The sequence below is a fragment of the Megascapheus bottae genome, chromosome 12, assembly GCF_031878675.1.
Source record: "Megascapheus bottae isolate mThoBot1 chromosome 12, mThoBot2.hap1, whole genome shotgun sequence".
Lineage (NCBI taxonomy): Eukaryota > Metazoa > Chordata > Mammalia > Rodentia > Geomyidae > Megascapheus > Megascapheus bottae.
The window spans coordinates 11,056,700-11,084,577 of NC_143520.1; the positions used below are offsets into that span (position 1 = coordinate 11,056,700).

General features: G+C 39.1%; 1 protein-coding gene across 2 annotated transcripts; it reads right to left on the bottom strand.

The window, feature by feature from the left end:
* Hat1 (histone acetyltransferase 1) lies at window positions 1–27,878 on the bottom strand. Of its 2 annotated transcripts, none has more exons than XM_090342633.1 (11): window positions 27,818–27,878; window positions 24,306–24,410; window positions 20,597–20,672; window positions 17,879–17,999; window positions 9,046–9,225; window positions 8,666–8,787; window positions 8,061–8,165; window positions 7,647–7,753; window positions 3,128–3,279; window positions 2,260–2,376; window positions 1–440 (listed from the first exon to the last, which is right to left on the bottom strand). In XM_090342633.1, the coding sequence occupies exons 1-11, from the start codon at window positions 27,822–27,824 to the stop codon at window positions 273–275; spliced, it is 1,260 nt and encodes a 419-aa protein (XP_090198759.1). In that variant the 5' UTR covers window positions 27,825–27,878; the 3' UTR covers window positions 1–272. The 2 variants fall into 2 exon arrangements, with proteins under 2 accessions (XP_090198759.1, XP_090198761.1); XM_090342635.1 differs by lacking the exon at window positions 27,818–27,878 and adding an exon at window positions 27,551–27,616.

Here is a 27,878-nt window from a genome sequence, read left to right on the forward strand (position 1 = left end):
TTTAACATACCACAACTAATCATTTATTATACTGTTTAAGAATAAAACCAAATGTAGTGGCATTTCAGAATTATCATTTAACACAATATATGCTCATAGACTCTAGACAGTATTTTAAAATATACAATCTCTCTGAAAGAAAATATTTAACTGAACATAACATAGATAACTTTTAATGCAAGTAAAAAGTTACAAGATATTAAAGTCATCATAAGTTTGTCACAGCACAATGTACAGAAAACTGCAAGCATCCTGTTGATAGTAGTATAATCTTACTCTTGAGCAAGTCGTTCAATAACACGTCTGTAATCATGTAAAAGTTCATGAAAGCTATGTTCCAGATGATCATGTTGCAACTCAATTTCTATCTGGTTCATCTGATTTGTCAGTTCTTCTGGTCGGAGACATTTTTTCATTTTAGCAAGATCTCTCTGCTTTTTCTAAGTAACAAATTATTTGTTAGAAGAAAGCAGATATATATTTTTTACATAGGATTTTAACTCCTCAATATTAAAGTAGGAATATGCCCAAACTTGTTTCATATAGCTATTTTCTTAGGGAAGCTTAAGCATAAAGGTAACCATGAATTATAAACAATGCAAAATGAATTAACACAAGTAGATTTAGTACTTATGTCAAATGACAGTAAATACAGACAGGAGACCAGTACAAACTGCTTGCCTAACATGCATGAAGCCAGCAAAACTCCCTTTTTCATATTCACTATATTCACCAGTATGAGAAAACATTTCTTTAATTAAGCCACAACACCACTTCTGGCTTCTTCTGTGTATCTGGTAACAAAGAATCGAACCTAGGGATTCATGTATGTTAGGCAAGTATTCTACCACACTCCCAGCCCTTTCCTGGCATTACATATTTATGAAAATAGTAACTTTAATAAACTTCAGAAAGGTAAATTAAAAAAATGCTATACTAGAGCATATATACATATATTTTTCACTTATTTCTTAATTTGGTGGCTACTAGTTAGGCAAGTTACCTCCACCCCAGGATTGCAATCCATCAAATTTTAGGCATATCTTCTCTGGATAGTAGGTTTACAGTCAATGCGTTATTTTCTAGCCTCCTTTTAAGGAAGGGATGGTTGGAGGCCCATAGACTTTGGCTGCTGAGGCTAGCCTAAAACCACCATCCTTCCATTTTCAGCTCCCAAGCAGCTAAGACTACAAACATGAGGCACTGGTGCCTAGATTAAGTAGTATAAGCCTGGTGCCTCGGGCTTGTAATCCTAAATACCCAGGAAGCTTGAGATCTAAGGATCATCATAGCATGAATTCAGCCTGGGCAGAAAAGTCCATGACTCATCTCCAACTGAGCAGCAAAAAGTAAATAGTAGAAAAAGCTAAGGGATACACCACCCCTGCACCCAATCTGAAAAACAACAAAAATTATGACAAATTATATCTTGAATTAGTTCTTTTTTTTTTTTTCCTTCTAGTCCTGGTTCTTGGATCAGGGGCTGAGCACTGTCCCTGGGTTTTCTCAAGGCTAGAGCTCTGCCATCTGAGCCACAGCACAACTTCTGGCTTCTTTTTCTATGCATGTGATATCAAGGAATTGAGCCCCGGTTTTCGTGCATGCTAGACAAGCACTGTACCACTAGGCTGAACTCCAGAATCCTCGGATTGGTTCTTTTTTTTTCTTTGATGCCAGTCCTGGGGCTTGAACTCGGAGCCTGAGCACTGTCCTTGGGCTTTTTCCTCAAAGCTAGCACTCTGCCACTTGAGCCACAGCACTTCTGGCTTTTTCTATGTATGTGGTACTGAGGAATCGAATTGGGTCTTTGTGCATGCTAGGCAAGCACTCTACTACTAGGCCAAACTCCCGGCCCCAAGATTGGTTCTTAAGTGATCAAAAAACATTTACAGTTGAAGTAGGAATATCAGGAAGGATTTCTATGATGGAAAGAAAATTTTTACCTTTAGTAAGCAAATTGATCTATTCTCTATATCCTGGCAATATACTAGACAACAGGGCCAGGCAAGGTGGCTCACGTCTATAATCCTAGCTACTCAGGAGGTTGAGATCAAGGTTCAAAGCCAGCCTTGGCACAAAAGAAAGGAGACTCTTATCTCCAATTAATCTCTAGAAAACAGGAAGTGGGGCTGGGCTTAAGGGTAGGGCAGTAGCCTTGAGCTGAAGAGTTCAGGGACAGCGCCCAGGCCCCTAGTTCAAGCCCCATGATCTACCCAAAAAAAGCGACAATATAATGCTTAAGACTTTTGAAAGTCCTACCTTATATGGGCTAATTAGTCTTCTTTTAATATCCATTTCATAGCTTGTGAACTGCTCAGCATCCCTCAAGTCAGTTACCATAAGTCGAAGAATTTCATAAACACGTCTAGCATGATGCTAAAGAAAAAAAGGAAGAAAAAACATGAGTATTTTCAAATAAAAAAAACTAAAATCTTAAAAGGCTTGGGAGTTGATGCCTGTAATCCTAGCTACTCAGGAGGCTGAGATCTGAGAATCAAGGTTCAAAGCCAGCCCTGGCACAAAAGGACCTGAGACTCTTACCTCCAATTAACCTCTAGAAAACAGGAAGTAGGGCTTGGTTCAAGGGTAGGGTGGTAGCCTTGAGCTGAAGAGCTCAGGAACAGTGCCCAGGCCAAGTTCAAGCCCCATGAGCCCCTTCCCTCACCCCCCAAAAATTTAAAGAAAAGTTAAATCTCAGCTCTTCTTTTTTAACAAAAATACCAGGTTTAGATCTGTAAAGTCTAGCTACAGACTGTACTCTTAACCACTGCTACTTCCCACACACTTTGTATGTGTATTTGTATGTGTGCACAGCACATGTGTGCTGGTCCTAGAGTTCAAACTTGGGACCTGGGCACTGTTCCTGAGCACTCAAGGCTAGTGCTCTATTATTTGTACCTCAGCACCACTTCTGGTTTTCTGGTGTTAACTAGAGATAAGAGTCTCACAGTCTTTCTTGCCCAAGCTGGCATCAAACCATGATCCTCAGATCTCAACCTTCTAAGTAGGTAGAATAAGATGTATGATCCACTGGCACCAAGATCATACATATATTCTTAATGTCTTTACAATATCTATAAGGCACTAAAAAATTTTTAATTGTTTTCCTCCTTTAGAATAAAAATACCTTATTTATTTTGAACTTCTGCTGTGATTGTAACACCATATCTTCATTAAATCCTTGCATTAGCTTTTCCCGGGAAAAACAGGGCATATTTTGACAAAGTTTCACAAGTACAAAGTCTCGTAATTTCACATAGCTTTTGGATGGATCTTCCGCTAATGAAATAAAGCAGAATAACATGTCCTTATCCAATGTAACTGTTATCTCAATGTACATTTTAAGACAGGAAAAAAATATATATATATTACATTACTGGGCACTGTCACTGAGATACTTTTGTTCAAGGCTAGCACTCTACCACTTAAGCCACAGCACCACTTCTGGCCTTTTCTGTTTATGTGGTCTTGAGTAATCAAACCCAGAGATGTGTGCATGCTAAGCCACATTCCCGGCTCAGAAAATGATTGTTTTGGGTTTTTTTGTTGTTGTTGTTTTAAACAATTAAAAGTACAAGTATATCTTTGCGAAGATATTTGATACTGGACAGGGAGTTTGGTCTAGTGATAGAGTGCTTGCCTACCATGCGCGAAGACCCGAGTTTGATTTCTTGGTACCACATACATAGAAAAAAGCCGGAAGTGGTGCTGAGGCTCACGTGGTAGAGCTCTAGCCTTGAGAAAGTCCAAGGGACAGTGCTCAGGCCCTGAGCTCAGACCCAGGACTGGCCTGAAATGAGTACATCTCATTACGACCTCAGCTTTTTTTTTTAAATTATCTGAGTAATGTATAGAGAGGGGTTACAGTTACATTTGTGAGATAATGGGTACATTATTTCTTGAACCTTTATACACCTACTCATGTTTTTGTCCCCCTTTTCCTCCCCCCACTGCTCCCAATCATCTTGTTTTCCTTCTTCCCTTCCCTATTTCAAATAAACAAATATACTAGGTAACAAAGTCAGATACAGTAATCACATGAGATTAATTATAAGTAGGAAAAAAAGAAGTAACTTCACATAGTACATTAAGAACAATCACAAAGATAAAACTTTTCATTTCCATAACTTATAGTTCATTTCATTTTGTTTCATCCTGTATGACCTGGACCTAGGACAGGAATGGGGAGGGGAAGAGGGGGAGAAGGGGAGAGACAGAGAGGGAAAGCAATAGAGTGGTCCTGATATTCTACTAATGTACTAATGTAAATGTAAGCATATAACTATTTGCATAGTCTGTTGTTCACCCACAAAGTTACAACATAGCTAATAGATTTCTCATAAATCTTATTCATAAGTATATACCTAGAATGTGAGAATATTAAGCACACATAAAAACTTGTACATGAATACTCAATATAGCATTATTCTATAAGAGCAAACAAGTAATGTCCATCAACCATAAATATATATTCGTATAATGAAATGTTATTTGGGCAATAAACGGAAATGAAGTACTAATACACACAACAGAATGAGTCCTGAGACCCAATGCTAGGTGAAAGAAATCAGTCTACGTAATAGTAGTGGTTGTCTAGGGCTGACAGTTGGAAGGCAACACTTTTCATATATGTATATAAAATGTTTTGGTAGGGGGGGAGGGTGGTTGTAAAGCCTGTGCACTGTCCCTGCTTTTGCTCAAGGCTACCTATACTGTGCCAGATTCATTGTGGGGTGTTAAATTGGCTTAATCCAGGAGCTTTTCATCTATCGTTTTTAAAATCCTCTTTATTATTAGTGAATTATGTTTATGATAGAAAAACATTATATTCTAAGCCAGGCATGGTTGTGCCTACCTGTATTCTCAACTACTCAGGAGGAGGTTGGATGATGTGGAGAACAAGACCAGTGTGCAAAAAGTTAATGAGACCTAACTCAAAAAACAAAAGGGCTGAAAAACCCATATAATATTCTATTAAAAGGAAGTGGCACTGTGGCTCAAGCTGAAGAGCACTACCCTTGAGCTGAATAGCTCAGAGACCTTGGAGTTCAAGCACCATGACCAGCAAAAAAATAAAATAAAGAAAAAAAAAACGAAAAATATTCTATAAAAAGCTACTCAGGAGGCTGAGATCTGATGATTGTGGTTCAAAGCCAGCCTGAGCAGTGAAGACTGTGACACTTTCATCTCCAATAAATCAGTATAAAACCAGAAGTAGGGCTGTAGCTCAGTGGTAGGATGGTAGCCTTAAGCAGAAGGGCTCAGACACAGCGCCCAGGCCCAGAATTCAAGCCCCATGACCTCCCCGCAAAGGTGCTAATTACGTCACTAACAACGTGGGCCGCTGACTTCAAACTTTAATTCCTGTAACATCAGCCCATATCAAGTCAGTCCAGCCAATACAAATAGAGGAGACACAGGGAGTAAAATGAGAAAAGACCAGAAAATTCCGTTTTTTGTGTTTTGGTTTTTTGCTTTTTTATTAGTAGGTATAGAAATCTAGAAGAAACATCTCAATGAGAACAGTTGATAAGCACTTTTAGTGTTTAATGCTAAGAAAGGCTAATACCAATAAGAAATGCTGGCAAATACCCAGTTGTCAGATTCAGAAGTCCTTTAGCATGTTTAGCTTTTCTCTTTAGACTTCAGTTCCTACTGAATAATAGCAATGAATAAAGGCTACCATTATTGATGACTCTTCACTGAGATTAAAGAAATAAAATTCTTTATCTGCTAATTGGTGCTAAGTATCAAGGACTTTATTGGCTGGAGTAGACAGAAGAAAGTGGTTAAGAGGCTTCAGAGAAACAACCCCTGCTGGCACATTACCCACTAGAACAGACAAAGACTACTTATGTGAACTCCAGACTAAAATCCCTCCAAATGTTCCCCATGTCTCACCAAGTCCAAGCTTTGTAATAAATAGAAGTTAAACTACTTGAGCTCAGCTAAAAGAAGTGATATAGCTGTACTATTTTAATGTAACTTCACATGTCACTAAACTAGTAAAGGTGTCACATAATTTTTAACTTTTGATATACCTTTAATGTGCTAATTACTCTTCATCTTTCAAGGTACAGACCACTTAAGAGTAGGACAACCAGAGGACAACTTTGTAGATGTGGATCTACTTTAAAAACAACATGCTGAATCAGGGGTACAGCTCAGTGAGAATATGCTTGTCTAGCATTAACAGGATTTGGCTTAAATTCCCAGTATAGCAAACCTAAAAACAAACACAAAGACTGCTAGTTTATAGATCTATTCAATTTACAATTTGCTGGTCTTATACCCAGATTTTTTTTTTGATGTCTTTAAACAAATTAATAGAATTCCAAACCAGGCGTGAATGGATCATGCCTATAACCCCAGCCACTCAGGGTGCTGACATCCAAAGATCATGGTTTGAAAGCCAGTGTGGACAGCAAAGCCTGTGAGACTCTTATCTCCAATTAAGGGCAGTAGAACTGCAAAGGCTCAGATGGTAGAGCAGTAGCCTTGAGGGGGGGGGGGAGAGTGGGAGGGTAAGCTCATGAATACCACTCAGGCCATGAGTTTAAGCCCAGTACCAGCACAAAAATAAATTCTGAAACATTACAAGTTTGAGGCTGGCTTAAATAGGTTGAGGCCAGTCTGGAAACACCAAACACAAACAAAAGAACCATACAAAACACTTTTGTGTGTCTATGTGTATACAGCACTTGGAATCAAACTGAAGGTCTCGTGCATGACAGAAATGCTCTGCCACTGATCTACATCCATCACAGTGTACTCAAACTTTTATGTATTGGTATTGACTGCTAGGCAAGCACTCTACTTGACACATTTCTAGCCTGTATCCTAATTTAGATGAATGTCTGCTACAAGTTGTACTAGCTTAGCATGCATGAAGCCCAGGATTCAATTCCTTGGTACTACATAGACAGAAAAAGACTGAAGTGGTGCTATGGCAAGTGACAGAGCACTAGCCTTGAGAAAGCCCAAGGATTGTGCCCTGAGTTCACTTTAGGAGATGTATTGATTCCTCGGTACCACATACTTAGAAAAAGCCAGAAATGGTGCTGAGGCTCAAGTGGCAAAGTTCTAGCCTTGAGAAAAATCCAAGGACAGTCCTCAGGCCCTGAGCTCAAGCCCAGGACTGGCAAAAAAAAAAAATCTGAAAATGAATGTATGGACACTTTACATGATGCCTGTTTGCCATATTAAATTGAGAAGAATAGTACCACATTTGCAATGTATCTATGATCAAGATTTACCCAAATATATTTAATTATCTTCAATTTGTTCACTTAAATACTTCTCAGATGCAAACCAATCCTCACCAAGGCTCATGATCTAAAATGTAACCTTTAGCAATCTTTTTTTTTTTGCCAGTCTTGGGTTTGGGCTCAGGGCCTGAGCACTGTCCTTGGACTTTATCAAGGCTAGCACTCTACCACTTGAGCCTCAACACCACTTCTGGCTTTTTGCTATGTATGTGGTACCGAGGAATCGAACCCAGGTCTTCGTGCATGCTAGGCAAGCACTCTACCACTAAGCCAAACTCCCGGCCCCACCTTTAGCAATCTTTAGCCATCTAAAAGACCCAAGGCTATCGCTGTTTATATGGATAGTAACTTCTAACAAAACACAAAGAATTTACATACCTGTAATATCAAGAACTGAAGGAGATGTAATATAGTATCTATGAACTGTTTCAAGAAGTTGAGCACCATGGCCTTGACCTTGAAATGGAGTTAATATCAGCATCTGACTACAGTAAAGAAATTATGTTAAAATTAAAATAACATGACAGCTAAAAATTGTTATATTATGATCATTTTAAAGTTTGTGATTTTTTTAATCAACCTGCAAGAAATCCCCAAATTATCAAGATACTCAAAATTGGTTTACTCTGCCACATCGTTTCAAAGGAAACAATGAAATAAATCAGTACATAGGCAATGAATAATGGAGATTTTTTTTTTAAACAAATCAACACTATTATAACAAGTATTGGAAACTTCAGCAGTTCCTTCTTCTGAAATAAAAGACAAGGCACGTGTTATACTGCCAATTACCTTACACGTGGCCGGGTTTTGTCTGGGTACACATAGTAATTATAGACTGTCATGTAGCCTACGGTCGCAAAGAGCGTAGCTCCATCCTTATTATACTTCTCAAATCTGCAGATAAAACAGAAAGCCAAGCAGGTCAATTACAGTCGCGCTCCCATGCAGTGTCCATTTTCTTTTCCATTCTCTGACTGAATTTTCAGTGTCAGCAAGCTACTCTGTGAGGGCCCAATGGGTACACCTGCTATGTTCTGAATGTACAATTCACTTAATTGGTGTGCAGCAACTTGGATAAATCAGACCTCTTTACATCACTTCAGTGCACTTGCCTATTATAAAGATGAATAGGTGGCAAGTAAAAGAAAACACAGGCAAAGCTCATTTTACTGTTTAAGCCTACATTCAGGGTCCTAACGGACAACAGCATTTAATTCAGCTCTATTCTCAAGGTCTCCCGAAGCATAATGAAGGAAAACTCAAGCCTCATAAACAATAGTTTTTCTTTCCTGGGAAAAATATCATTATACTGTCCCAATAATTGGGCTGCCACAATTAAAATGCTGGCTTTGTGGAGGTAATAAGGTCTACTGTTGCTTTAGAACTGTACTTACACTAGAAAGTAGTGCCATCTTTCATCATCCACGTCAATAAAGCTAGCAGTTTCAATAAACCACATCAAAAAGGTCTGAAGCCTTTCATGATATTCTCGAAAGCCTCTACATGTCATGTCAGCCTAGGGAAAAAGCCAGCAAAAGTCAGGTGAAACTCATCACAGAAGTGAAAGTCTGCAGAACACAAAACTATCCTGTGGGAAAATGTTTAGAAGCCTCAGGTTCAATGTGTACACAGATAAATAAATTATATATATAAATATAAAATTTTAATGCCCACAAATCTTATCTCCCAAAGTGGGCTCACATTACTGAACATAACAAAACTGCATACTGGTTATAGGCAACTGGAATGACTTTGCCAATAGATTTTTCTTTACCTTGTATATCTGAAATGTAAAGTTTTCTCCTCCCGTTGGACTGGGAACTGAGTATGTATGGAGTAAGGTTCCAAAGGGCTTGAAATCAACTTCCTTTTCCAGCAGAGAAAGAAAATCATTTGTGTTTGTGCAAAACCCAGGTGGAATGATTTGTCTGATTTTGCCTTCCACATCATCAGCCTGCCATGAAGGATAAAGAACATAAAAATTAGCAGTAAATAGGATTTTAGTTGAACATATTTCTTTGCAATGCACAGGAATTACACTACAAAACCTTAGTTTACAAACTAAACATGTAGTAGTGAATTGTAGGTGAATTTTTGTATGAACCAACTGCTGTCACCCAAATTTGAGAAAAGCATGAAGTAAATTAGATAGCCTAGTATCAAGTACAAAAAGTATGGAGAAAAACACTGACTATCTCCTTCCGAACAATTTGAACTAGACAAAACAAAAGGCTGCCTATTATTTTATGTGTGTCAAAGAGACCATGTTAATCAAGACATGAAGAGATAGATCACCAGTGGCAGTAAGGTTAAGGCTAGAGTATGACCAAATGAATATCAACTTCACAATGAACAAATACATAACTCTCACATGTCGAACTAACATGAAAATTTTTTAAATACCCCACTTAGTACATATATGAATTACATGAATGGATGTATTATCCACTCATTCCTATAAAATGACAATTTTTATAGGGATAGTGCTAATATAAGAGACAAAATTGAACCACAAAATTAAACCCAAAGATTAAAATTACCCTTGTTAAACCACTTTGATGAATGTTAAAACTATCAGCTGAGCAGACTTCATAATCCTTTTCAGGACCCCAAAAGACCACTTGATTGAATACATTTACTACTTCTCTTAAACCATGAATATTTGATGAAGTCTTACAATAAAGTATTACTTCTTCTCACCAGGCAATAAAACTTAATGAATTGGTCTCAACTTAACAAAACCTTATTCCTCAATACAGTCCCTAAAAGCCTGACATTACATTCAACAAAATGAGCTAGCACTCTATTCAAACTTTTTCCTGAACAATGAGGCCAGGTTTTTACTTAATGGAGTTTGCCGTGAGTTCAGCTGTAATGTTTGTATTGTATCTATTTCCACAAGGACTGACACAAGAACACTTTGTGTTAACTTACTAAGCAGCTCTTTCATACCGTTTACATGCATGATGGGTATTAGTTTTAAACCAAGACCCTTGCTACTTAGCATTCAAAACAGGGAAATTAAGATGCTTAGAACAAAATACACTACAAAAGGCTAATACAACATGCTACTAATTCCTGTCCTTTCAACCATCTTAACTAAGTAAAAGCAATGCACCTGCAGATGAATAGCACTTTATTATCATTCTGTTACATTTTAGGAGAGCAAACCAAGGATGGAGTTTATCACAAACAAGTTTTATTTTCAATGCTTTGGTACCACCAACATTTATATATAAACTTTATATAGTTTGTTTATAGCTATAAAAATAAGAACTGTTACTTAAAATGTAGTTCTTCAACATTTTGCCCAGCAGTTTATTTCTAATAGATATACCACCAATTCTTTCAATCAATGAATTTATTCAGGATCAAATAAACTAAGTCTAATAGAACTATTTTTACTTGTCTTAAAGTATGTACTATTTGATAAATATCCCCTTTAAAGTGCTATCTAATGTGGAGAGACCATCAAAGCCTTAGTAACTACATCAGGAAGTTGTTATGAGGGGTGGTTCCAAAGGATTTGTTGTGTTAAAGTCAAAATGTGATGGGGAACTTTGGTTAATCTCGTATTGTTCCAGTATCTGACTTGGTTACCTGGCATATTGTATATACGTTTATTTGTTTTTTTAATTAAAAAAAATAAATTAAAAAAAAATTGTGCATGTAAGGCCAAGAGCGTGTTCTGGTGGTTACGTGCTTGACTAGTATGCATGAAGCCCTGGGTTTGATTCCCTGAAACCACATACACAGAAAAAGCCAGAAGTGGTGCAGTGGCTCAAGTGGCAGAGTGCTAGCCTTGAGCAAAAAGTGTCCCAGGCCTGAGTTAGCCCCACGACTTGGAAAAAAAAAAAAAAAGAATTGTGCAGGTATCAGTAGCTCGTGCTTGTAATCCTAGCTACTCAAGAGGCTGAGCTCAAAGCTAGCCTGTACATGAACAGCTGTACAACTCTTATCTTCACCTATGCACCAAAAGTTCAGAAGTGAAGCTTTAGATTAAATAATACAGTGCTAAGCTTTGATTACAAAAACTCAGACAGCACCCAGCCCCTGAGTTCAATTTCCAAGACTGGCACAAAAATAAAAAAATTTTTAAAAGAATATCTAGTTAAGCCTGGGTGTGGAGATGTTGACTGTCTAGAAACAAGCAAACAAATAATAGCAACAACAACAAAAAAAAACCTGCCAAGGTGCCAATGGCTCACACCTACCTATTCAAGAAGTTGAGATCTGAAAATTGCAATTTCAAAACAAGCCCAGGCAGAAAAGTCCATTAGATTTTCCAATAAATGATCAAACAGGTGGAAGCAGAGCTGTGGCTCAAGTGGTAGAGAGTAGCATTGAGCACATACAGCTCAAGGACAGTGCCCAGGCCTTAGCTCAAGCCTGAGGACCAGCATAAGAAAATGTTTAAAAAAAAAAAAATATATGGGTCCGGAAGTTTGGCCTAATGGTAAGAGTACTTGCCCAGCATGCATGAAGACCCAGGTTCGATTCCTCAGTACCACATATATAGCAAAAAGAAAAAAAAAGGAAGTGGTGTGGCTCAAGTAGTAGAGTTCTAGCCTTGAGAAAGCCCTAAGGACAATACTCAGGCCCTGAGTTCTGTCCCCATGACTGGCAAAAAAATAAATAAATAAAAAATAAAATAAATTAAATTTAAAGCTTTGAAGACAACTTAAGACCTCTTTCACATTATGCGCAAAATTCATGCTATACATGATTCCAAACTTACCAATATATATGCCTATCTACACATGATTTGTTATAGGGATATGCCTCAAAGACTACAGTAAATTTGTGAGCTAGCATGAAACATGGAAAAACAAAAAAAAAAATCAACAGATATATATAATAAGCATAAAAGCACAAAACCCATTTAGAACATATCACATTCCTAAAATCTTTTTTTCTTGAGATAGTGTCTTATTATGTTGCCCCAGCTGGCCTTTAACACATAATACTCCTGCCTCCAGTATTCTCAGATTACATGTAAGCACGGCAATGTGGACATACTTTAAATATACTATTATTTGTTATCCATGATAACACTAATCTCCTATATTATACTAGCTGTGTCTTTGGGCAAGATCTCTACAATAAAATTAAATGAAAAATAAGCTTGGGCCGGGAGTTTGGCCTAGTGGTAGAGTGCTTATCTAGAATGCACGAAGACCCGGGTTCAATTCCTTGGTACTACACACAAAGAAAAAAGCCGGAAATGGTGCTGCGGTTCCAGTGGTGGAGCTCTAGCCTTGAGAAAGTCCAAGGATAGTGCTCAGGCCCTGAGCTCAAGCCCAGGACTGGCACACACACACACACACACAAAAGGTAGGGTACATACAGGGCTGGTAAGATGTTAACTCAAAAGTTATTTTTACTACCCATGTGATATTACACATGCAGCACTGTATCAATACAAGATTACTAAACTGGCTGAATTCATACAAGTAAAGGATATGAAAGTTTATAAATATAATTCAGTGACAAAATTGAACTTAGTCTTAAAAATCAGTTGTGAGGGCCAGGAGTTTGGCCTAGTGGTAGAGTGCTTGCCTAGCATGCACAAAGACCCAGGTTCAATTCCTTGGTACCTGGTAGTGGTGCTAGGGCTCAAGTAGGAGAAAAATCCAAGGACAGGGCTCAGGCCCTGAGCTTAAGCCCAGGACTGGCAAAAAAAAAAAAAAAAAAACAACCCAAAACAGTTGTGAATTGCTGATTTTTGTTAATGTCTTTAAATGAGGACTGTCCAGTAAAAGAACAAGATTAATACTTAATTTTCTTAAGGCCCTCAAAGACTTATGAGGGCCTATAAAATATTCATCCCAGGCCAACATCCCCAGTCTCAAATGTTCACAGCATAACATAAGCAGCCTAAAATCTTATTTAAAATTATTAGCTCGGAACTACAAACCTCATCACCTAAATTCTGGGAATTTTAGGTGATAATCTAGATGTGATAAATCTTAGGGCAAAATTCCTTTCACACCATAGCTTTCCTGTCCAGGCCAGCTTAGAACATCAATCTTCCAGATCCCAGTTAGGCATGAGTCACTCCCCCCGTCCCCAATTTTTTTTTTCTTGGGGGGAGGGTGTTGTATGGCTTAAACTAGCTGGAGGCTACAGCTCTTCTACTTTGAGGCACGGTTCCACTTGCAGTTTTCTGGTGATTAGAGATAAGAGGCTGGCTTTGAACCTTGCTCCTCAGATCTCAGCCTCAGGAATAGTAGGATTGCCATCAGCAACTGACCATCTCCCTTTTTTTGAAGGTACATGTTTGTAACTAAGGAAAAGCCTGTGGGATGTAGAGAATTTATTGGCCTTTCTTCATTTTTCCTCAGTACCAGCTAGTGTGCTGTTTGTCAATACCATTATGAGTCACTCACAAATACTATGAAGGTCCTTCACAGATGTTTCTCAGAACTCTATTTTTGACTCTGAACTTTAAGAAGGCTCAGAGTTACAAGCCTAATCTCTTTAGCACCAGCAAAGCTTATTCTGCCACATCCTGGGCTTTTTATCCAGAAGCAGTTAATCTCCAAATTTTAGTGTCTTTCACAATTTGGATATGTGAGAATTCCCCAGGTCTTGGATACTTTTTGCTTTAACAGTTCTTTCTTCAATTTATCCTTTTTATTTCCCATTTTACCGTAAGCAGACAGAAACTAGGTTATGACTACAATACTTTGCCTAGAATTCTCCTGAGCTAAACATCTAATTTCACTGCTTCTAAAGTTCTTCCTTCCACATAACTGCAAGACACAATTCAACTAGCTATTCTGTCAATATATAAATACAAGGCTTTTCTTTTCTACAGTTCCAAAAACATGTTCTTCACTTTCAACTGTTCAGCTTGGTACAGCACCATCAAACATTTGAAAAAAACAAATTTAGGTTAAATTTTTTTAATTTTAAAATTTTATTTAATTTATTGTTGGAGTGAAGTACAGAGGGGTTACAGTGACATTAATCAGGTAGTGAGTACATTCTATCCATATAAGATGAGGCTAAACAAAATCAAATCCATGGAAACAAGAGGTTTATCTTTGTGATTGTTCTTAATGTATATAAAGCTATTTCTTTTTTCTTCTTTTCCCCTTAAGGTTTATCTCATGTTGTTATTATGTCTGACTTTGGTACTTAGTATATTGTATATAGGTTTGTGAACTTGAAAATGGAAAGACAAGATAAGTGGGAGGGGGTAGAGGGAGGAAAAGTGGGAGAAAATGTAAGGGACAACAATGTTCAAGAATGTACCCACTACCTGATGAATGTAACTGCAATCCTCTGTACATTACCCCATAATAAAATAAAATTTTTAAAAAATTTAATTTTCATTTCATTGTTGGGGTGATGATTTCAGAGGGGTTATAAATAATGTATATACAATATAGTAGGTACCACATTCAGATACAGTAAGGAATAACAGATGAAATGTTTTAAGTAATTACATTTTTAATTAAAATATATTTGATTTTCAAAAAAAAAGATACAAAATCTGAAATAAACATTGTATTTTCATCAAAATTATGTTCATGTGTATTATATATTCTGTAAGATAATATAAAGGGTGGGGCAATATGGCAGATCAGGAGCTCCTGCAGTTTCTACTCTATAAATGAAAAGAATGTGGTGACATACACCACCAGATTCTGAAGAGACAAAAAGAGAAACAGGAATCATGAAAAAAAGTGGTGAGGAAGTAAGAAATTTCTGAGAAACAAACCCAGGAGAACAGCAAGTCCCTGTCACACCTAGTTTTTCATTCTGATTGGGGGAGGAAAAATTGAAGATTGACCACTTTAGTGCAGAAAAAGCCCACACCAGAGGAATTTTATGAGACACAACTATCTTGGTGTGGGAGGGTAGATGTGGTAAAGTAGTCTTAAGAAGTGAAGACAGAGGGGCCGCGAGTTTGGCCTAGTGGTAGTGTGCTTGCCTAGCATGCACGAAGACCTGGGTTTGATTCCTTGGTACCACATACATAGAAAAAAAAAGTCGGAAATAGTGCTGAGGCTCAAGTGGTAGAGCTCTAGCCTTGAGAAAGTCCATGCAAGCCCCAGGATCAAGTACCTTCAATAGAAAAAGCTGGAAGTAGTGCTGTGGCTCAAGTGGCAAAAGCACAGACACACATGGACAGTACTCAGGCCCTGAATTCAAGTCCACGGACTAGCAAAGAAACAAAAATGGTGGAGGGGACAGGAGGGTGGCCTAGTGGTACAGTGCTTGCTTAGCATGCACAAAGCCCTTGGTTGGATTCCTCTGTAAATACACAGAAAAAGCTGGTGGTGCTGTGGCTTAAGTGGTAGAACGCTAGCCTTGAAAATTTTGTCAACATTACACATTTCCACAGTCATTTCTAGATTTATACTTTTCCTGTGTGTATATATATATATATATATATTTTTTTTTTTTTTTTTTTTGCCAGTCCTGGAGACTGAACTCAGGGTCTTAGGCTTTCTTCAAGTTTAGTGCTTTACCCCTAGAGCTACAGCAGTAATTTTGGCTTTTCTATATAATGTGGTACCGAGGAATCGAACCCCGGTCCTCATGCATGATAGGCAAGCACTGTATCACTAGGCCAAATTCCCAGCCAAACTTGGTAACTTTTAATAGACATTCTCTCTCAATCTGGAGGCAGTCTATCATGACAATTTTTTTTTTTCTGTGTGAAGCTCTAGGCATTTGAACTCAAAATTGCCTGCATAGCAGGCTTGAAGCCTTATCATTTGAACCAAACAGCTAGACCTTGTCAGTGAAGTCTAAAGTCAGTACCACTGGATCATATATTAGTGATTTACTCCCTTTGAAGGCCTTAGATTCTTTTCTCAGCTAAAATAAAGTTTCAGTCTGTTTGTTGTTCTTGTTTTGAGAGTTGGGGAAGAGGTAAGACAAGGTTGTTACATAGCCCACTTAGATTCTAAATCCTGTTTTCACCCTGCCAATTACTGGGATTACGTATGCCAGTAACACTGTTATCTCTTTCAGCTTTTAATGGCTAGGCTTTATTTGGCCACATCATTTTACCATTGTGGTCATGCTGAATTCTCTTCTGTCATCACATTTCTTCCTTCTGCTTTTTATTTTAGGGCCCACCCAGACATTCTAGAACTGTTTCAAATTTCTCAATTATATCTACTGTGCTTTTTGTTAATGTAGGTTCCACAGACTAAGATATAGATATCTTTTGAGAGGCCATTAAGCTATCAGAGATGCATACCTTTTGTGTGTGTGATAGTCCTGGGGCTTGAATTCAGGGCATGGGTACTGTTCCTGAGCTTTTTTCTTTTCTTTTTTTTTTTTTTGCTCAAGGCTAGTGTTCTACCACTGGAATCAGTACTTCACTTTTCATCTTTCCTACCTACCCTCCCTTTCTGGTGGTTAACTGGAAACAGAGGAGTCTCATGGCTTTTCCTATACACACTGTCTTTAAACTGAGATCCTCAGATCTCAGCTTCCTCAGAAGCTAGGATTACTTACAGGCATGAACCACCAACACTTGGCTGAACCTTTTTTTAAGTCCCTTATCATTTGTCTCCTTTAGAAACACTCTTCCGATAGATTATAATGTAATCTTAATTACCTATTTTCACAAAGGAGTATGTTAGCAAGATTTTATGGCATTAGAAATGTAGCAAAGTAGGTCTAAAGAATCTATAAGAAGTAAAAGAGTACAGAGATATGTGTCTATAATCCTAGAACTTGGGGATGGAGATAGGAGTCAGGAGTTTATAGTCACAGACTGGGCTACACAGCAAGATCTGATCTCAGGAAAAAAGACAGAAAAGAAAAATTAAGTGTCAAATTTAGGTATTTCTTATCATTCTAGGAAAGAATTTTCCTTTCTAATACATTTATTTATAAAAGCTGGGAAATAAACCTGTCATAAAAGGTTTTGTTTTGACTAGTCCTGGGGATTGAACTAGGGCATGAGTGCTGTCCTTGGGCTTTCTCAAGGCCTAGTGATCTGCCACAGCACCACTTCCAGCTTTTTCTATGTATTATATAGTACCACTGAATCAAACCTGGGTCTTCAAGCATGCTAGGCAAGCACATTTAACCAGAAGGCCAAACTCCCGGCCCCAGAAGTAAAGGCTGTAGGGATAATGTACAGAGGAGTTACAGTTACATTCATCAGGTAGTAGGTGCATTACTTCACACACATTGATACCTTCTCCAGAAGTACAGGTTTTATAGAAAAAGCCCACTCTAGAAATGTACAAGCTAAGGATCAGATTCATTTCAGATAACTTATCACAGGGTTAGACTATACAGGGAAATAAATACGTTTGCATCAGCTGGGTGTGGTGGCTCACGCCTATAAACCTAGCTACTCTAGAGCCTGAGATCTGATGAACACAGTTCAAGTCCATGAGACTCTTATCTCCTGTTAACCATCAGAAAAATGGATGTGGCACTGTGGCAAGGGGAGGGTGGTAGCCTTGAGCTAATTGCTCAGGAACTATGCTCAGGTCCAGGGTTTAAGTCCTATGATTAACAACAACAAAAAACTATTGCATTAGCTTTTCCTTCCTCAAACATTTAAATGCTCTCTTAGACTCAACTGGGTAACAGTTAAAAAAAAAATGTATTTCTGTTCTTACCTCAACACAATCAAAGTTCTCATCAACTTTAGATGCATATTCAACACGGAACATCGTTGACAGGCTACCGGCAATGTAGTATAACAAGATTTTGAGACCCTTGTAGCCAAAAGCAGTTTCACTGAAATGAAAAAAAGAAAAAAATCTCAGTAATAAAAAAAAGCATTATCTATATTCATATAAAAGGAACTTCATAGGCAGTCTTAATTTAATTTTTCTTGTGCCAGTCCTGGGGATTGGACTGGAGGCTATCTTCAAGCTTTTTTTACTCAAGAGTAATGCTACCATGAATCACAGCTCCACTTCTGGCTTCACGATAGGTGATTAGTCTCATGGGCTTTCCTACCAGGCCAGGCTCTGAACCCTAACACAAAGATCTCAGCCTCCTGGGTAACTAGGATTACAAGTAGGAGCCACTGGTCCCTGGCAAATTTTAAATGATAATTTTTAAAAAGAAAATGGATAGAACTGGATAGAAAATAGATAGGTATCATACTGACTAAACAAGCTAAATAAAAAAAAAACATATATGGAAGACAGACCTGAAAGGCATACTTACTCATAGACATAAATATGGATATTTATGCCTAGATACACAATGATATATTTAGATAAACAACATCAATCTAACTAAAGGAATACTTCTACAGAAATTTTTCCCATTTGGGCTGGAAGTTTGGCCTAGTGGTAGAATGCTTGCCTAGCATGCCCAAGACTCGGGTTTGATTCCTCTGTATCACATACATAGAAAAAAAGCTAGGAACAGTGGCTCATGCCTATAATCCTATCTACTCAGGAGGCTGAGATCTGAGGATCATGGCTCAAAGCCAGGAGACTCTTATCTCCAATTAATCACTAGAAAAGAAGTGGGGCTCAAGGGTAAGTGATAGCTTTGAGCTATAGAGCTCAGTGACAATAGCCAGGCCCAGTGGTAGGGTGATTAAAGAGCTCAAGGAAAAAAAAAATCTGTGGCTTAAGTGGTAAAGCCCTAGGCTTGACAAAGTGCAAGGACAGTGGTCAGGCCCTGAACTCAACATCAGTACTGGCACACAACAAAAAAATGTTGAATTTATTGTCATGCCTCTTAATCTCCTTGAAACCAAAATTCCTGTTTTGTATAGCAGATACTGTTGTAGAGTTTTATAAATTTTGATAGTGCATATATTTTCAGTATTACCACAGGAATTATATTGTGTTGCTAATGTCAAATCATTAAGTCCATGATGTCACTTTTCCCATTCTACGTTGGATTAATTTGGAATACTTAGTTAAGTTTGCTAGGTTTTTCTGCTGAAGTTATCCTCTTTCCTTCCCCTTATCCCTGTGGCTTTAACATCAGCCTGTCATTCACAGCTGGTGTCTATCATTTTTGCTATGCTTCTGTTTTCTACATCTTGCTGGCAAAATGCAGATAAGAGTCTCTCTAGGACTAATCTATTCCAGGCTTGTCCAAACAATGATTCTCAGAGCTCAGCCTCCTGAGTAGTTAAGATTATAAACATTAGCCACCTGCATCTCTGGCATCCCTTCCTTTTTCTTCATTCCTTTTCCCTTCTCCCTTCTTCTGTCCATTCTTCTGCTCTTTACTGCCATACATTATTAGTGACAAATTATATTGTAACATACACGTTATGTTCCAATCTTGACCCCTCTATTACCGTTCCTTTCCCGTATCCTAAAACAACTTCAAAGCCAGGTGCTGGCGGATCATAACTATAATCCACGTAAAGGTATTCACTGTATTATCCTAACTTTATTTAATTAGAAATTAAAAAAAAAAAAAAAACGGAAAAAAGGGCCAGGAGGGTAGCCTAGTGGTAGAATGTTTGCCTCACATGCACATAGAAAAAGCTGGAAGTGGTGCTATGGTTTAAGTGGCAGAGCACTAGCCTTGAGCAAAGTGTTCAAGGACAGTACCCAGGCCCTGAGTTCAAACCCCACAATTGGCCAAAAAAAAAAAAAAAAATCAGAATAAAGGAAAACAGCTACTTTAATAATACTATAAAAGTATAGCAAATCGGGCTGGGAGTTTGGCCTAGTAGTAGAGTGCTTGCCTAGCATGCATGAAGACCTGGGTTGATTCCTCAGTACCGCATACATAGAAAAAGGCTGGAAGTGGTGCTGTGGCTCAAGTGGTAGAGCACTAGACTTGAGAAAAGTCCAAGATCAGTGCTCAGGCCCTGAGTTCATACCCCATGACTGGCAAAAAAAAAAAAAAAAGTATAGCAAATCAAGGAAAGTGCTGAATACTCTAGTAGTTACCTTTAAAGTTGTTTCTAAAAATATATTTCTGATGACTTATTTAATCATAGCTTGATTTTTCTAGCTTTAAGTGAGAACATGCTGTAACAAAGAATATAACAAAGAAGTAGGCAAAAAATAAAGTTCCCATGGACTATAAATCAGGTTGAATCTTAACACTAGCCATTCATATGTCCTCTGGCAATCCCATCAACGTACAAAGTAGTAAATAACCCCACAGTTAACATGGTCCTGAGAATTTAATAAAACAGTGTGTTTATAGCTGTAAACTGACAGGTATTATGTAGACTTCTGTTTCAGTTTCAAAAAGAATTCACATATATATATATATATATATATATATTACACACACACATATGAAAAAAGAACAACAAATAAAATGATTTCCAAATCTTAAAGAACAGAAATTTTTCTCTTGCCACATTAATTTGGCAAGTATTTTATTAAGTTACTTACTCATCCCCAAAGAGTTGATGGGTATACTCAGGAAAGAAAGTTCTAATGTCATTCTCAAGATCTTCAGGAAAACGAACTGTTTAAAAAGAGAAAAGATACAGGCATATTAAAGATACTTAAAGTTATTAAAGGAGATAAGCATTTCTATATTAAAACATTTTACTATAGGATGCAGCAAACACTTCTCCATTACATATTTATACTAGATTCTTAACATCAACATCTTATTCTAGGAATTACAAGACTAGGGATGACAAACACTATATTTTATTGGTCTGTTATTTTTTAATAGCAAAAGAAAAGCAATGTCTCAAAAGGAAATACTTAAGCAGTTGTAATTTAACATAATTTGAGATGAATCTATACATGGTCACAGAGAACAATATTTAAGGTATTGCTCAGCTATGTAAAAAAGCAGCTATACACCAGAATCCTAGTTTCAGAAAAGTTTATATATGCACATACAATCTAGGTATTATAGGTATAGCTCAATGTTTAGCAAACTGTTACTTTCTTCATTAACTTTTATGTACTTGTTATATTTCAAAATTGCTTTCAATAAAAATAACCATTTATTTTATTTATTTTATTTTTTTGCCAGTCCTGGGGCTTGAACTCAGGGCCTAGGCACTGTCCCTAAGCTTCTTTTGCTCAAGACTAACACTCTTCCCACTTCAGCCACAGTGCCACACTTTTTCTGTTTATGTAATACTGAAGAATCAAACCCAGGGCTTCTTGCATGCTAGGCAGGCACTCTTAACACTAAGCCACATTTCTAGCCTACTGATTATTTTCTATAGTTGTTTATGTGCATGTCATTTATCTAATCTTTAAACCATTATAAAGTACCATTAACTATATTCTATATTTTACATTTGAGGAAACTAAAGTACGGAAAGAAATAGTACAAAGATTCAGGAGTGCATTTTCATGCAGTATAAATTAAGTTGCACCACAATTTATTTTTAGTAATTTTATCTACTTATTCATTGTCCATTTATTTAATTTACTGGTACTGGGCCTTGCACTCTTCCTCCGCTTTTTCTGTTAATGGCTGGTACTCTACCACTTGAGCCAAATCTTCAGCACCACAATATATTTTTTATTGATTGATTTTTACCAGTCCTGGGCTTGAGCTAAGGGCCTGAGCACTGTCCTTGGACTTTCCCAAGGCTAGAGGTTTAGCTCTTGAGCCTCAACACCACTTCTGGCATTTTTTTCTAAGTATGTGGTACCGAGGAATCGAACTCAGGTCTTCGTGCATGCTAGGCAAGCACCCTACCACTAGGCCAAACTCCCAGCCCCATCAATATATTTTTTAAAAGACACTTTTATCCACACCTGTAATCCTAGCTACTGAGATCTGAAGATCAAGGTTCAAAGCCAGCCTGGACAAAAAAGGACCGGAGACTCTCTTCTCCAATTAACCTCTAGAAAACGGAAGTGAGGCTAGGCTCAAGGGTAGGGCCGTAGCCTTGAGCTGAAGAGCACAGGGACAGCACCAGACCAAATTCATGCACCATGATCCACAAAAACAAACAAACATACATTTTTATCACACTGAGAAGCAACTTAGTATCTCTTTGCAGTTAGTCTCCATTCCTACCTCCAGCCCTAGGTAAATCTCTCACCTACTATGTCTTTATGGATTTTCTTTCCTGAGTACTTCATGTAAGCCATATGCTTTTTTTCTGCCTTGTTATTTTGGTTTTGTGCATGTCCTAGGCTTGAAATCATGGTCTGAATGTTGTTCCTGAGTTTCAAGCTCAAGGACAGCACTCTACCACTTCAGCTATAACTCCACTTCCAGCTTTCTTTGCTGGTTATTGGAGGTAAGAGTCTCAGACATTTCTGCCTGGGCTGGCTTGAAACCACAATCCTCAGATCTCAGTCTCCTGAGTAGCTAAGATTATAGGGATTAAGACACCTGTGCCCAGCAGTATTATGTTTTTGTTTGGCTTCTCTCACTTAACATAATGTTCTATTAGGTTTCTCCATGTATTCAAACTTTATTCTTTTTATCCTTAGATTCACAGATTCTCTGTAACTAGCTAGGTTTATACCACTCGAGTCATGTTTCTAGCTCTCTTGTATAGGTAGATATTTGGAAGTAGACGTGCTGTTATAGTTACTTTATGCTTAAATTTTCAAGAAACTTTTGAGCCTACCCAGGGACAGACAAAACAAAAGCCAAACTGTTTTCTAAATGAGCTTACATCATTTCATTTTATTTTTGTGGGTCATGGGGCTTGAACTTGGCCTGGGCACTGCCCCTGAGCTCTTCAGCTCAAGGCTACCACCCTACCCTTGAGCCAAGCCCTACTTCCCTTTTGGTGATAGGAGTCTCAGGTCCTTTTTTTTGCCCAGGCTGGCTTTGAACCTTGATCCTCAGATCTCAGCCTCCTAAGTAGCTAGGATTACAGGAGTGAGCCATCACGCCCAGCTCTTACATCATTTTATATCAGCAACGTACAAATGGCTTCTCCCCCAGTTCTTATTATCTTATTTAATAGGCAAAAAAAAGAGGCTGAGACCACATACACCTGACTTTTTGCCACAATGTGTTTCCTACTGTTAGAAAAATGGAGAAAGGTAGGAAATAGCCTACAACTATTTACTGTCAGCTAGGAGAAAAGACCTACCAGAGGCTACAGAGGTTGTGTGAGGGGCTGGATTAGAGGTCAGGCTTAAAAAGGAGGCAAAAAAATAGGCAATGGTCTCTTGAGGACAAAGGACAGTGCTCTTAGCCAGGGACGAATGAATGTTCACCTGGGTTGGGGGTCAGGCCAAGAATGGAATGCTCAGCTTGAGGTGAGCGGATTTCAGCTAAGTCAAGGTCAGAGGGACTTGCTTGCTGACCAGCACATGAGGGTGTACCTCTTGTTTCGCTTTAACTGGGGGAATAAGGCAGGAATCAATCCTTCCTATTCCATCTTTAAATACATACAAAAATTGGGGTAAGAGGGGGACAACATGGAGAACAAAGCAGAGAACACCTACCTATTCCATGACATAAATGAAGACTGTGGACCAGGAGCACAGCCCAGTTGTAGCATGCTTGCCTAGCGTGCATTAAACATGGGTTTGATTCCTCGGTACCAAATACACAAGAAATAGGTGAGGGCAGGAGTTTGGCCTAGGGGTAGAGTGCTTGCCTAACATGCATGTAGCCCTGGGTTCAATTCTTCCGTACCATACACACAGAAAAAGCTAGAAGTGGTGCTGTGGCTCAAGTGGTAGAGTGCTAACCTTGAGAAAAGCCCAAGGACAGTGCTCAGGCCCTGAGCTCAATCCGTAAGACTGGCCAAAAACAAGCTGGAAGTGATGTTCTGGCTCAAGTGCCAGAGCACTAACCTTGAGCAAAGTGTCCAAGGAGGGCCTGCAGTTTGGCCTAGAGGTTGAGTGCTTGTCTAGCATGCACAAAGGCCTAGGTTTGAGTCCTCAGTGCCACAGACATAGAAAATCCAGAAGTGGAGCTGTGGCTCATGTGGCAGAGCATTAACTTGAGGAAAAAGCTCAAGGACAGTGTTCAGGCCCTTAAAAATTCAAGCTCCAGAACTGGCAAAAATAAAAAATAGAGACTGCATAAAATCTGAATGAGCTCCATGTTTCTACACAACATTCGATTTCAAACTTGAAAAGATCAAATACAAACATACAATCATATAGATAAATAAACCATATAGTCACCTAGGAATAGTATACATACCTAATTTCAGTTCAATTGCTGTGTTGGTGTTACATTTGTACTCTGCCAATTTTTTTTCCACTGCACTCTTATATTCTACCAGAAATTTCTCCATAGCACCAAATCCTAAGAGAAAAGTTTTAAGTTTTGGTTGAAATAAAAACAAGTAGGCTTCTCACTAGAAGTAGGATAAAGACAGGATTTAAAACCTCAATAGATGACACTGATCAAAACCCACTGTATTTCTAAACCATAACTACTTTGTATATAACTATAAAATTTTTGAAGCATGAACGTACAAGTCATCCCCCATATACTCCTCAATAAATAGTATGTATGGACATTTCATTACAAACAAAATAAACAAAAAAAATGTTATTTTAGCAGTTCTAGGTACAAAGGCTCTTCTGGTTAGGCCAAACACTCCGTCCTTTTTGGTTTTGTTGGCTTTTCAGAGAGGGTCTCTGACTTTTCTCCCGGCCTCAGACCACAATTCTTTTACCTGTGTCTCCTAAGTCTCATCATACTTAGCACTTAAAACACATTTCTGGGGGCCGGGAGTTTGGCCTAGTGGTTAAAGTGCTTGCCTAGCATGAATGAAGACCCGGGTTCAATTCCTTGGTACTACATACATAGAAAAAAAAAGCCAGAAGTGGTGCTGAGGCTCAAGTGGTAGAGCTCTAGCCTTGAGAAAGTCCAAGGACAGTGCTCAGGCCCTGAGCTCAAGCCCAGGACTGGCAAAAAAAAACAAAAAAAACAAAACATACATTTCTGATGAGGCTGGGAATGTGGTTCAGTGGTAGAATACTTGTCTAGTATGCATCCAACCCTGGGTTTGGTTCCCTCAGAAAAAGCAGGAAGTGGCACTGTGGATCAAGTGAGTTACCAGAGTGCTAGCCTAGAGCAAAAGAAACTGAGGAACAGTGACCTAGCCCAGAGTCCAAGCCTTAGGACTAGCCAAAAAAAAAAAACCATTTTTTTTTTTTTTGCCAGTTCTGACCTTGAACTCAGGGCCTAGGCACTGTCCTTGGGCTTTCTCAAGGCTAGAGCTCTACCACTTGAGGCACAGCATCACTTCTGGCTTTTTCTATGTATTTGGTAGCAAGGAATTGAACCCAGGTCTTTGTGCATACTGGACAAGCACTCTACCACTAAACTACCGGCTTTCAAAATCAAACATTTTTTAGGCCAGTCCGGGGGCTTGAACATAGGGCCTGGCACTGTCCTTGGACACATTTTGCCAATTCTGGCTCTTTCTGTGTACGTGGTTGATATCAAGGAATCGAACCCAGGGCTTCATGCATGCTAGGCAAGCACTCCACTCCACCTCTAGGCTAAGCTAGGGGCCCCAAACAAAAGATTTTTGAAACCTTGATGCTAAGGAGATCAAGATGTGAGGATTATGGTTAGAAGCCAGCTGGGACAAATTTAGGACTCTATGTATATAACTAGCAAAAAGCCAGAAGTAGAGATGGGGCCCAAGCTTTGAGCAGAAAAAGCAAAAGGATAGAACCCTGACCCTGAATCAAGCGCCAATACTGACACCATTTTAAGAACAAATCACTTTTGGGACCACCCTAGTAGTGTGTATCTGTAAACCTAGCACATAGGGGTCTGAGGCAGGAGTTGGGAGGCCAGCCTGGGTTACCTAGTTAGGTCTCCTTTCAGGAAAAAAAATCCTGACCATAAGGCACAGGTGGCTCCTGCTGCTAATCCTAGCTATTCAGAAGGCTGAGATCTGAGGCTCAAGGTTCAAAATCAGCCCAGGAAGAAAAATCCAAAACTCCACTCCCAATTCACTAGCAAAAAAAAGTAAGCAGGAGGTGTGGCTCAAATAGTGGAACACCAACCATGAGGAAAAAAGAATGAGACCCCGAGTTCAAGCACAACCGGCACACACACACACACACGGCACACACACGCACGCGCGCACGCGCACACACACACACACACACACACACCAAAAAGCCTAAGATTACAGAATTTTTAAAAATACATGTATGACCTAAGCAACAAATTTTATGTGAAATTATATATTAGCTTAATCCCTATAATTCTATAAATAGGTACGATATCAATATATTTATCACTACAAAAAAATTTAGTTGAAAGGACCCAACTAAGTGGTGAGGTAGACATTTTTTTTTTTTTTTTTTTGGCCAGTCCTGGGCTTAAGCTCAGAGCCTGAGCACTGTCCTTGCATTTTTTCCTCAAGGCTAGAACTCTACCACTTGAGCCTCAGCATCACTTCTGGCTTTTTCTAAGTATGTGGTACCGAGGAATTGAACCCTGGTCTTCGTGCATGCTAGGCAAGCACTCTACCACTAGGCTAAACTCCCGGCCCCGACATTTAAACTTTTATCTAATTTTTGATGAATTTTGATTTTTAACGTAATTCTTAGAAACACATACACCTTTACACAATGCTGCTGCTCCCTTTTATAGTCACCCCAATATAATCTCTATCTGTAAGAACAATTCTCATGCAGGTCTCACTTTTTACCTGGTCCAAGCCAGAGTTACCCAAAAAACTGAAATACTGAGGCCGGGAATTTGGCCTAGTGGTAGAATGCTTGCGTAGCATACACAAAGACCCAGGTTCGATTCCTCTGTACCACATACATAGAAAAAGCTGGAAGTGGTGCTGTGGCTCAAGTGGTAGAGCTCTAGCCTTAAGGCCCAAGGACAGTGCTCAGGCCCTGAGCTCAAACCACAGGAATGGGGGGGGGGGGGAATGAAATGGTGAACAATTTTAGTGGTACTACTGCTAGGGTAACAGGTATTAAAACTGATTACCTGCCCATCACTTCAAAATATGCGGGGAAGGGGAGGGGTCGGAGGAGGGGAGAACAAACTTAGATTCCAAACAGCATCAATTCAAGTACAAAGAGTAAGTAGTTTTAAGTTTTAAATATTTTAAACTGAAGGGACAGAACTTTAAAAATATCAAAGTAAAGCCAAGAGAAAAGTACTTCAGTCTTATTCGTTCGAAATGAAGGGGGGGGGGCACGTCTGTCCCCAGAGACATTTCAGTAGGATCTGGGGATATTAAAGTGGAAGGGATAAGGAACTGGTTACAAAGTCGGTCAAGAGCGAAGTGAACGCGCCAGCTCAAAGTTGGATTTACAGGAGCCCTGGAAGGAGGGCTTGACTATGAAAATCAGCTGGCGGGAACACAGCCAGATGTAGCAGCGCAGAAACACCACCGCACAGGCAAAGGGGGCTGGAAAAGCAGGCCCCACGGCGTGGGGCACTGAGGTCCACACCGTGAGGCTTTTCCCCGCGCCTCGGGTCCTCAGACCGGCCAGGTTGTTCGCAGAAGGCGCACAAACCCGGGGCGGTGGGGGCGGGGGCGCCGAGCGCGGCCGGCCAGAAGCTGGGCTCGGAGTTCTGAGCTTCCCGACCGAAGCAGCCCTTCTGGAACTCGGGTTAGGGACCGAAAGTTCCAAGCGGGTACAGTCACTGCCGTTCCGGCGTTCTTTTCCAGACCTGCCCGCTTCCTCCCCTCGGTAAACTTTTTCCCGGGAACTTACCCGCCATTTCCGAGCTGCGAGCAACCGCGGCTGACGAAGGGCGAATCAACCGGCGCGCTCC